The 12,732-nt window shown below is 38.4% G+C and overlaps 1 protein-coding gene across 4 annotated transcripts in view; it reads right to left on the bottom strand.

The window, feature by feature from the left end:
• Positions 1-2,795: 2,795 nt before the first annotated feature.
• Positions 2,796-12,732, bottom strand: part of FOXN3 (forkhead box N3) — a 415,590-nt gene continuing 405,653 nt past the window's right edge. For all 4 annotated transcript variants that reach the window (XM_019518676.1, XM_019518678.1, XM_019518679.1 and 1 more), the window contains one exon: positions 2,796-10,134. In XM_019518676.1, the coding sequence (XP_019374221.1) occupies positions 9,585-10,134 (550 nt within the window). In that variant the 3' untranslated portion in view covers positions 2,796-9,584. The remainder of the gene's footprint in view (positions 10,135-12,732) is intronic.

Here is a 12,732-nt window from a genome sequence, read left to right as displayed (position 1 = left end):
GGGACTGAACCTACCCTGGGAAAGGACTGCTTTTAAGAATGTTAAGTTTCATACCATGTCAGACCAATGCCCAGTGTCCGTCTCTGACAATGACAGTGGGGAATGCTAGAAGGCTACCATTGAACTGGATATCTCTAGAGTGATCTCTTTCCAGTTCTTTACTCTCCCTAGCATTCACCATTTATTGATTTATTAGAGATGCCAGAGAAAATTGTACGCGTGATTGGGCAAGCCAAGCCTCCCCCCCAACCCATTTCATTTTATACCTGATTTTTTGTGAGAGTTCAAGCAGAGCCTCAAGCATCTCAGCATGCTCTTCTTCTGTATTGGAGGCAATAAGAAGTTAGGTATCCTAGCACCTAAGGGTATTGTTAGATGTTACCATTCCCATGTGTTAAATGCTCTTAAGATGGGAGGTCCTGTGTGCTAAGATGCGGAAAGAGGAGCTCAATGCCCTCTGAGCATCTCAAAGTTATACCTCTTTGGGCAAGGATTATCTGCAGCTTGTGTTAAGCAGCGCATGTTACAGTAACATCTGTCTGCTCCATAGGGCCACTATCAACAGTTTGTGGCCCCCCAGTATCCTCAGATGCACCCCCACAAGCCCTCCCCCCATATGGGTGACCGATCATCCAGAACTCTACTGCCTGGGACTGACAGACCCAGGGAGAGCCAGGGAACTGTAGAGGTTGGGGGGAGGTGAGTGAGAAGCCACTGGAGAGCAGAGACTTAGCAGCTCCTAGCCATGCCCCTGTTCCCCAGCCATCTAGTGGCAAGTCAGAGCTGTACCTGTTAGAGAGGGTAGTAACGCTTAATGTGCAACTGCTCACAACACATACCAACTTGAATACTGCCTAACATTCTTTTGAGATAGCACATGAAAATTGTAACGTGTAACAACACCCTAACTTGTAGGCACCCAAGTCCTTTCTTGGATCTAGCCCAAGAGCCTTGGGGTTGCTTTGAATTCTTTTAAGAGGCAAACGTCTTCCCATTTACAGGCGAGACACATAGGCACTCAAAGTAAATGACTTGCTTATGGTTGCCCAGAAAGGTCTGTAGTAGAGCTGGAACTTAAACATACACCTCCCATACAATGCCAGAACTGCATTGCTTCTGACCTCCTTTTCCTCCAATTGATAAAATCCTCAAGATCCTTCCCCTCTTCTAGTGCTGGCTAGCGGTGAATGAAACATTTGTGTGTCAATGCCAGGCATACTAGGTAATTCTTGTACAGTGACAAGTCCTGAAGAGTGGTAGGAGCAGCAGTAGAGTGGGGTTCTTTTCAGGAGCTGAAGAGTCTGCCGGTCTCCACTTTGCACGTATATCATCATTACCAGTCCATCGGCAGAAGCAGCTGCCTGAGAGTTTCTTCACTTACAGTAAAGGGAGGAGGGATCCCTTAGAGGAAAACAGTCCATAGGATGGTTAAGTGTTTTTCTCTTCTCACTGGTCACTTTTCATCCGATCTTGTCTGTGGGTTTTTTCCCTTCGTGCTGTTGCAGTAGCGCTGAATGCTGATAACAGGTTACAACTTGAAGTGTTTTCAGGCAATACACTGAAGTATCAATTGCCCAATCAGACACCGGCCATGCACATGCTCTTTGGGCATTTATGCACATGCTCTTTGTGTATACTCAGGAAATTTGTTTCTTTCTCCCCTCTCTCCAATACCTGTCTATATCTCTCTCATCCATCAGATACCTATTGTAATGGTATCTAATACCAACTACTGAGAACACACATTGTATTATGGAAAATAATGTTTATATAAAAGTGGCTCTGGAACAGCTTAGTTAAGGGGCCATAGTTAAGTCCTTATAGAACAGCAAGGAATTTTACCCCACTAGTTTTAACAATGACTCTGAAATGGCTGTGAAAGAAATTATGGGCTGGCTGAAGACAAGACGCATGTTCCTGTTTATTTTTTAATCTTTTAGAAGCGTAATCTATAAATATTAATGTCTCCATGTTGATGCATGGCACTTTCAAAATGGAAAGGGCTCTGGTTTATCCATAGAATTGTATGAATCAGAAAAAGACAGCCTAAAAAGAGGGCTAACAGTTTTGTTCACCCTTTATTGTTCATTTTCTAAACTGAAGCCAGAGGCCTAGAATTAGAACAAATTCCTAAAATGAATCAGATTGCTAAATCCACTTTCAGGCATCTAATACATGGCCTGGTTTTCCAAAATTGTGAGCAAACAGCAGTCCCTATTCCCATGGAAGTCAGTGGGAGCTATTGGAAGATCAGTGTGTTTGAAAAACCTGGCTGTGCCTATTAGATGTCTAGCAATTTAGTGTGGGCATGCATTTCTGCAAATCCAATTTTGAGCAGTTTATCTGCATTTGCTTAGATGAACAGACCTAGAAAGAACAGGCAATGGAGTTGCTTCGGATTTGCAGTAGTAAAAAACTGAATTTGTCTTACCAGTCTGGAAGCAACGTTTCACAGAAAAATCTGAGAGGATTTGCAGAAATATAAAACAATAATTGAGAGTCAAAATAAAAAAATGCAGACATGTAACTCCAGTAAGGTCAGTTAAGTTATAGAAACATAAAATGGAAAAGAGGAAAAAAATGATGGGCCTTGTTTTCATCCAGATGACACATTCCATATTCTATTTCTTCATCTGGACATGATCAGGGCACTAGCAGCTAGTGGACTGCATAAATATCACCTAATACAAAGAATGTGCAAGTGGGATCATCACCTATTTACACTGAATAAAAACAGTGAGAAATCATAAAGCAGTGACTTTAAAGCCACTGTACACAAAACTACAATTATTCGATTGATGCAACTCAGTAATTTTTATTGCAACTGGAAGACAATACATCACAGAAACTTTATGGTAGGTTTTGGGAAAGTGTTATTTACAATAATAATGATGAAATAGTTTGTCTTTGGCAATATGATTACACATCAAGAAAATGTAAAATGCAAGTATGCCTCTAAATCAATATTTTCATATTTCCTAAAGATCGGCTGATTGCACTTGCCTTCGGACTGCTCATTTAGGTAAACACAAAAACAACTTAACATCACTGTTCATTCCCCCATCACAGTTCTTATTTTAATATTGATGAAATTGGCAGTTTGATGTCAATACAGTAAAAAAAAAATTGGCTTATTACTGTACTGAATTCACTTATTGGCCAGTTAAGGTCATGTGACCCTTAAGCATTGATATTAAACCTCTTGGTCTTTTGATTGCTTTATCACTTTTTTCTGTAAAACAAAATATTTCAGAAATTACAGATCAGAGTATAAAAAAATGTACAAGTTTATAATGCTTTTCATACACACACAAATCATTTCCCCCTCCCCCCCTTAACATTTTACACCATGGCAGTTTAAGTAGTGAGTGTGAATGATGCAGTCATAGAATTGGCTATCAAATACAGGTATTACTTTCAATTGTCCCACACACATACTGAAGAAATGTACAATGTTCAATTAACTTAAAAATGTACTAAATTTCAGTCTTATTTGAGCTACAAAAATAGATAATGGGGTTTCAGGCCACAGTAATGAAAGAATGAAGTCCAATTTCTAGCTATTATCAACCATATTAGAATCTGAACATCCAATATGGAAGATCAGACTGGTGAAATTTAACCAGCGAATGGTGCTATGCAGCATTTAAACCCTTAAATGACAGCCCTTCAGCACTGATGGTCTGATCTAAAATCCAGTGACGTCAGCCACCAAAAAATCCAACCAGAGACAAAAATAAAACCCTCCCACTGATTTCAAATGGACTGTAGATCAGGTCCTGAGTAAATTTCACCTTCTTTGCAAGAGAATAGAAATCCCAATCTATACTCATTGCAAATGCAATACAGTAGAATAAACCCAAATATGTATTTTCAGGTAAAATATTCGTGGTTTCAACACTAACAAAAAAGAGGAAAGGCTACTTGCTAGCACAACTCTGAAGTGACCTTTGTTAACTCATTTCTGATTTTAAATGTACACCAGCAAAATACAGCACCATAGACACATCAGGTCAAGACTTTTTTTGGTCAGTGAAGCTAGTACTTGTTTGCTGAACTGTGGAAGAATTCTAAGGTCATGTACATTATCAATGATAAAGCAACCCAGCTGACAAGTCTGTGCTTAATTCAAGAATAACCAGTACTAAAAATAAAAATGTAAAAATAAAAGACCCTAATAAACCACTGTCAATTAATACTTCCTAAATGAAAGGGGATTAACAGATGAATTCACAAAAGTATGCAGATTTATACCGAACACCAAATGTTGTGTGTAAATCCTTATAAACGTCAGCCCGAAATACAACACACAATGTTTATAGTTTGATTTACACATTCCATTTCAAAGGAAAGAGACATAATTACAACGTTGTAACTAACTGCAATAGAAACCAAACTGAAGTTCAAAGTTTGGCAGATAACTAAGAAGAGGGTTATCACTTAGATTATATAGCAAAGTGTTGATGTATATTACACAGAGTAGTATAAATAATAAAAAAGTATTATTTAAATTAGATCACAGTGCTGCATTATGTGCATAACAGTGTTTGATATATTACTGGAGGGCTGTGAAGAACAATACTAAAGACTTAACTGGTCAGACTGTCAACACTGATACCGTTACAATCAAGAGTATGCATGGTTCAAATGCTTTTTTGGTGGCAAAGTCAATAGGTTATTTAAAAAAAAAAATCTCTTATTTCTATTTTTAAAAAGGGCTATTCAGGCAGCAGTACCCCACCTGACAGAACTTGGGTTTACTTTCTTAATGAAGGGAAGTAAATTGCATTTGTATCTCAAACTGAACCTAGCTGACAATGTTAAATGCATTTCTAAGAGCCATAGGGTCAGATGTTTTAGGTATTAAGATGCCTAAAGGTACAGGTGGCCACCTGCTAGGACTGAGTGCTCAAGCAGATGATCACACTCACCACCAAGAGAGTTCAATCTTTAGGCTCAAAGTTGCAGTAGGCACCAATCTACACCTTTAGGGACCCGAGTACCTGACCTTTAGTGGCTTAGGAGCCAAAGTCTCATTGAAAATCAATAGATTTCTATTGAGAATGGGACTTAAACATTTTGGGAATTTTTTGCCCATATACTGGCTGACTTAGGAGCGAATTCTCTGCTGATGGAAACTGACTTAACTCCATTATGCTTCCTTTCATTCCATCTTATCCCAACAGGGGATCTGGCCTACAAGTTCCTCCATGGCCAGGAATTCAGTGGGATGCATCTGTCTGGGGATTCTCTTCTCCCATTAGTGTAAAACAGGAAGAACTTCTTGGACATAAAATTGAGTTAAACATATGCATGCCCATGGAGTTCCTCCTGGTTTTGACAAGTGTGAGATCAGAATTAAGTTCTGTTTTCAGGAAGATAGATTTGATGAAATAGCAAAGCTGGTCAAGACTGGAGCTTAGCTTTCTAAAAGGCAAAACTCCATCCAAGTGATTTTACAAAAGAACATCAAATTGTTGGCAGAACACGAGCAATGAATAGTGAATTCCATCACACCTGCAGACTTAAATAAAATCTATTTGCTGCATTAGCTCTGGCTTACAAATATTTCTCCCTGCAAAATAACTCCTTCAAAGTGTAAAGATTTGTTGGTCGATTACAAACAACCCTTAAACATTCACTCACATCTGAAGCTTGCCTACGAAAATTTGTTGCCTTATTAGCTTTTTCATGACAGTTTTGGGAAATATTAATTTTGCAAATTTTTTAAAGTGGTGAGAGGGGGAAAAACAGAACTTTAGAGACTTTAGAACGTCTCTCTCACACAAAGCTTTTCAGACAAAAGAATCTAAGATGATCTAATTACTACTTAGTTTCGGCTGGATTTAAAAAAAAAAGAGAACTGGATTCAAAAGCTGGAACTTTTCTAAATTCTTAAAGGAATCTGAGAGTGCTTTGTATTGATTCTATCATTTTGGTTACGTAATGGACTAAATAGACCTTAATCAGTTCTTCTAATTCAATGGATAAAACACTTGGCTAATTAAAATGAATATTCCACTGATGCAGCAGGACCAGTTCTAAAGATGCTGTTATAATCAAGCACAAAGCAAACATCTTAAACACTGACTTGAGAGTCTTTTGTAAAAAACCCAAATTGTAATCCTGTAGCAGATGACAATTACTACAGTAGGCAGTATTTACCAGGACCAGTTACTTTTAAACTGAAAAATCTTTCTATAGGAGGCACTGATACCTAGCCCAACTGCTGGTTCCTCTTCAAGGTTCTGAAAGCATTTTCTGTAACACTGCACAACTCTCGTCTCCTTAGCAGACCAATCTTGGAGTGAGAAATTGCACATTTAAAAACATACTTGCCAACATTAGATTTACCAGCCAGTCCATGAGGGAGCTGTTGAAGTCTTAGGTAAATAATATATATCTTAAAAAGACAACCTGTCTAATTAGGTGTTTATGCAAAAAAACTTTTCTTGGGTGATTAACAATAGTATTCATTATATATTCAGCCAAGAACACTGGGGTAAATCTGGAGTAATTATTATAGTCAGTGGAGTTACTCTGGAATTACTGTTGTGACTGAAGGAAGGTTTAGCCCGCTGGCATGCAGCCATGTCATTGTCTCTCGAGAAGAGGGAGGAGTGAGTCATACGTGAAGCCACTGAGTTCCACTCTCAATGTTAAATGTAACTTTTTGTATTTTTTTATATCAAAGAGTCTGGTAGGATGGAATAACACAACTGCAAGCATGTGCTAGACCAAGTTTCTGGGGAAGTTGTTGTTATGGTATTTTCAAGTTGGAATTACTCTCCCCAGGACCCATGAAACACCAAGGGCCAGACTTTTTGGTGGTGTTTGTGTTACCTCCTTTCTGAAGACTGTGGCTGTAGAGCCAGTGGGTCTGGCAGGAGATGGAGGCCCCTGGAACCTACATGTAGTGGCTCTATTGAGAGGAAGAGATATGGCTGATGCACCTGTTCTCTGCTGCACTGATCCTTGGCAGTGGCTTTTTTTTTTGTGTGCCTCTCAGGGCTATTAAACCAAGGCAAGTTAGAACCATCCTATCTGCTGCTCTATGTTACACCTGAGTTCAGCCTTGGACACAGTGGTCCTCAGATCAGGTGAGCACCAGTGTTCTCTGTAGTCTTTGCATCTCTCCTTCCTAATCTGTGTTGCTTGCAGGTCTGCCAGACTCCAGAATCTGGCCTATGGACTACCATTCAATTTGCATATAGTTCAGGCTTGGGCCCTAGTACATGCTTAGGCAAATCAGATGCCCCTTTGTGTTGCGGTGTCTTCTACATAGTAAAATACTCGCTTTGCAGAGCAATATTGGCAGGCTTATTGTAACTTATTTCACAACACTTCCACCTCTTAAACTGAATGTAAAAACCAAATGTCTTGGAGTACAGTTATTATTTCACTCCATTGACTGGGCAATCACATCCCTCTTTCATCACTTGCTGTTCATGGGTTATGCTCATCCCTGTATAACTACGGATTGAAGCAGTTGCACCAGAGAGAAATACGGCCCCATTTCCTTTCAAAGAGAAAAGCTTGTTTTATTTTGTTGAAGGAATGGGGTTCTCAGCTCCTTTTGCCTTCAGAATATTCTTCACATAGATGGCTTTCATGCCACATTTACTAAGTGGAGTGGAATAGATTACATCATTTCACATGCTCCCCCCTCGCAAAGGGAATGCTAATTTAACGATCAACATTTTCAGGCAAGGGGCACTACTACCACCTGAATCGCTTCTTCTAACACTGCGCTGTGTCTCTGATCACCATCAATACAGCTATCTACTAACTTCATTTTCTTATGGCAAATTAGCAAAGCTATTCACTGACCTAGCTATTCCTGACCCAAATCAGAATTTTCCTCAATTAAGCCTCCCATTATTCTCTTAATTCCGTCATACACACTCACTACTAAATTTGCCCTCAGATTATTGCGTCATGTTACACATGTACAGACAGAGAAAGGACATACTTCGTTTTTTAAAACAGAGAAGTAGGGAGAGGGGGCTGAATGTGCAGACAAGGCAGTAAAATTCAACCATCCAAGCCCTACCAGAGCGTGAAGATTTTTTTTATTTTTTAATATTGCAGAGTAAGTTCCCCAACAGTCAGTGTTTGTCCCTGAAGAAGGTTAAACCTTAAACACCTGCTTCAAAAAACAAAAACAAAAACCCAGAAAAATAAAAACAAAAAACAAATCAAAACAAAAAACCAAAACAAAAAACTCTAAGCCTAAGGGCTTAAAAATTAGAGGCATAGCCTTTTTCTCTATTTTCTATATTTATATGAAAATAAGTCATGCTTCATGCTAAATACATTATTTACCTTACAAGAACTTTGTCGACTTTGAATTTAAAAAAGTTTGTTTTATTTGTGTTTCCCCCCTTCCCCCTCCCCCAGAAAAGGAATCCATGCAATGTGGATCAGAATTTTCTGCTGGCTACATTGGTTGAATCTGGAAATCTGGTGTCATTTTTGCACAGATGAATCCTGACTGACATTAACTGCATACTCAGTTTTGAGGGCAGTATAGGAGCTCTTATTGAACTTTTTAAATTATAGTATCCATCAATATGCTTTAATTCTGTTTTTGAAACACAGCATAATACTAATGGCAGGTTTTGTAGCATGTTTTCCAGTTAGATCAAATATTTTTGATCCACAGGAAAAGATTCTGATTTATTTCCTTCCTTAATAGTTACTGTAGTTTCTTAGACTTGACTGCTTTTTACTCAGGCATAGCTTGTTTTCCATATTATTTTTTGCACATAGTGCCAATCTTCAGGCTTATGGCTTTTTAAACATTCTTCTAATTTAATATAGAAGACAGAATTCAATGATCAACTACATCACTAACAATTTCTCTTCCCCCCATTTCTTCTCATTATATCACTGAAACCCATTGCATACACAGTTCAAATTTTCCACAACTTGAAGTTATCAGTCATCACATTATGAGCCACATATAGTATATGAAGCACTAACAGTGCATTACTCTATGTGCAGTTGCTACCCGTGGTTGTCCAAAGACTTCTATGGCACAACTGTACCCAAGCGCCAGCAGCTGTTTCTTGGGTTTGGTGTTGAGGAGTGCATGCCTCCTTCTTTCCCCCCAAATCTCTTTATTCACATTCATTTAATAAACCTAATCAAAAGGCTGTATTATTTTAACTTAAGGGCCAGGCCTGAATGATACTAAATTATGCACATCTCTTCTAGGGATTTCCAAGTGCCCAATTGTACTCCCATCACATTAATGCCGATGTCACTGTGTATTCAACCATGCATTTTTGACAAGCCGGAGAAAGCAATGGCGATTTTGGCTTTTTACTTTTGTCTTCAGGTAATGAAAAGCTTTTGTAAATTAGCTGAGTGTCAGTATGAGTTCTATGGCTTTAATCTCCTTTAAAAAATAAAAATCTTAAGGGTCAAAAGAAAAAAAGAAATAGGAACTAAAAAAAGTTATAAAGAAAAAACAGAAACAAAACAAACTAAAAAAATTGCTGATATTGCCACAAATCATTAGAATTCACCTGACGTGCTGAAACAAAATTTTTTAAGTTCAAACAAATCATAGATTTGTTCTAATTTTTTGTGGTTTCCTTTTGCTCTTTCTGCCCCTTTGCCGTCCGATTGGTGATGTTGTTCAAACAGGACCGAATTCCTGCTAAATGCAGGAGTGATCCAGCTGCTTCTTTCATCTCCTCATCGTCACTCTCAGGAGGCTTTTCCGTACGTCTCTTTTTAAGAGGCAGTGTGTCACTTGGTACTTTTTTCACCTTCAGTAAATGTTGCCTTTTCTTGTGCTGGGACGCATACCCACTGTCAGCTAAAGAATCCTTGGTCTCCTTTCGGCTTTGCTTTTTGTCCTCTTCTTCTGTTTCGCTATGGCTCTCATGGCTCTGGAAGCTAACTTCACTTCCTTCACTGCTGTCTTGGCTGCCTTTAGTAGCAAATTCATAATGATCATCAGCAGAGGAAGAGGAAACTGAGTCACTAGCAGGTGATGTGCTCCTGTGGTTGGAAGATTTGGCACTGCTGTAGTTGTGATCCTCCTTTGGATCACCACTAACAACTGGAGAGCCACACGACTGTTCACTTTCTGTCCGCATCCGACAATTTGCTATCCCATTCCTGTAAAGAAATAAAATCAATGGAAACATCCTTAGAAAGCACATGGACATACTGCTGTTTTTGTGTGAAATGCAACCTAATGGAGGAGAATCCAAAAACATGGCTGCCCACCAAATAATCACAACAGACCTGTGTCAAAGCCCACTGAGGTCAACTAGAGGAAACTTTTCTAGTAAATTAAATGATTTTTGGATTGGGTCCCATAAAGAAACAAAACAAAAATCATATACAATAGCATAATGCACAGAAATGAATGTATGCTCATAAGAACTAATATCTGGGCAATTCATATTTATCCACCATCGATAAAAATTAATATTTCAAAAACATTCGCTATTTTTCAGATGGACATGCAAGTTTAGTGACCTGGGCATGCACACCATTTCTCTTAGTCTCCTCATGTGTCAGAACTGCCTAACATTCTGGAATTAAAAACACCTGCTAGCAATTTGGGGGTGTTCTGGTCTAATTTGAAGCAATGAGATTCCACGAGTAGCAAAATTCCCTATATGTTCAGAAAACTAGGCAGTCATGATGTCTGATGAGGCACAGTAAGAAGATGTGCATCAGGAGTCATTTCTGTCACTTTTCTGGTCAGAACCTACATTGAGGAAAGACCAATTTACTCTATCAAAAGAGGAGACATACTTGCAACTGGGCCACAAGGTCCACAAACACAAACTTCCAATAGGATACTTTGAGAATAATAAATAGTGAAAAAAAGTTCTTTCTATTAAAAAACAAAAAGGATCAATGAATTCCTTCCCATTCCAATGCAAGTCACTGGGAACATTAGCACTGACTTACAGGAACTGTCCTGACTTTAGCAAATATGTTAAAATGGATCCCAATCTAGTGCAGTACTAAATGCTCTCAACTCTTCACGAACATAATTGGACTGGAGTAATCAGCACTCAGGTGATCAGACCCCTGATTACTAAGAGAGAAATGCACAGCCATATTCAGTGTAATTTGAAAAACTACTGTTAAACAAGTCAGGCCACCATGACATTATTCATTTGGAAGCTAGAGTACTTCCAATTTTTCAAGCCAGTGTTGCAATAGGAGTAAAGGTTAAAGGTTACTTTCAAAGAAACTCAAGAAGAATGGCAAGTGGCAAAGATCAAAAAAAAAGCATTTTCTTTCCCTTTATTTTAAGTAATCAGAAAGTTGCTCAGCTTTCCAGTGGATAGACCTAATTTCTGGAAGTGATTTCTTTATAGGAAAAAAGTACATCTTTATTCATTTCTGAAAGGTATGGGACAGTGTTTCATAATATGGAAGAGAAATTAGTTGTGTAGAATGCCATATATGCTAAATATCAAAACACTAATGCTCTTGAAGACTGCTGAAGTAGGGAATAGGCTTTCAAGAATCAATGATAAAAACAAGGCTGGAAGAGAGCAAATCAGTCATTCTAGGTTTTCTATTCAGTGTATTTTTGAGGAAATGTGTAAATAAGTGAGCTGGCTATTAGCACAGAAAGTCTCTCACTAGCCCCTTCTGCTCAGTAAAATTTAATTTTTCCCCTAGATTTTAGAGGAGGTTTATGATCCATAAATTATATACAGGACCCAGAAGGAAGAGACAAAGCTCCTTCAATTATTAATAACTAAATGCAATGTCATTCATGATTGTGCATCGAGCCAGCTGCATTTACTTTGCAAAGGCTTGCCACTGCAGGGGTTGTCATTAGAGGATGCCAAATACTTAAAAGAAGAAATCATCCATACTAAACTAGTTGGAAGGTGAATTTATAACCTACTTCTTCAAAATCATTCATTAAAAGGAAACTTGTGATGCATTTTAAATGACATATTCTTCATTTTTAACTTAAATTTACATTTAAAGATGATCAAAATTATCATAAATTAGCATAAAATTAAAGTTACTTGATTTTACTAGGCACCTAATAATCTGAGCACTGTGGCTCAATAAAGATCACAAGCTACTAATCTTCAATATAAACCCAACAATAAATTCTTGCTCCAAAGAAACAAACATTGAACACAATAGGTGGGAACCCCAGCAGCATACTTACTGACTCCACTGCTAGTAAACAAGGTTTTTAACAGACTGGATTGGAACCAAGGTACCTATTTTCATATCATTACAACTGGTCATATTTGGTAGTTTGTCCTGAAAAACTATTTAAAAAGCAACAGTTACATAGCGGAGAGCAGCCACATGTCACTAAAAACTGCTGCCTGGCGACCCCAACCCCCTTGAGACACTGGTAGTTTGCTTTTACACAAATGGACTATAATTTGGAGCAAAAACCTCAACCCAAGGGACTTGCTCAAAATTCTCATCCTTTTGAAAATCATAAAAAAAAGTGTGAAGAAAATGCCTAGGATTACAGACAGAGGCAGTGTCCTGTGGGAGGGTAAGCTACTGCGAGGAGATAGCTCCCTCTGGGAAGGTAGATTCAATACAAAAGGAAAACAAAGAGAAGGAAGTCCACAGAACAGCATGGAAACAAAAACAGTGTTAGAGAAACAAGAAGAAAGGGAAGTGTACCAATGAGATTAGAAGGGAAAACACTGGATGTGAAGACTTCCCTATAATTGAGGATGTTAGGCTAATATGAGTGGAACA

The sequence above is a fragment of the Gavialis gangeticus genome, unplaced genomic scaffold (genome assembly GCF_001723915.1).
Source record: "Gavialis gangeticus isolate Ggan-Ray unplaced genomic scaffold, GavGan_comp1, whole genome shotgun sequence".
Classification (NCBI taxonomy): Eukaryota; Metazoa; Chordata; order Crocodylia; family Gavialidae; genus Gavialis; species Gavialis gangeticus.
The sequence above is the reverse complement of the archived record's forward strand: the minus strand, read 5'-3'. Positions and strand labels throughout refer to the sequence as shown.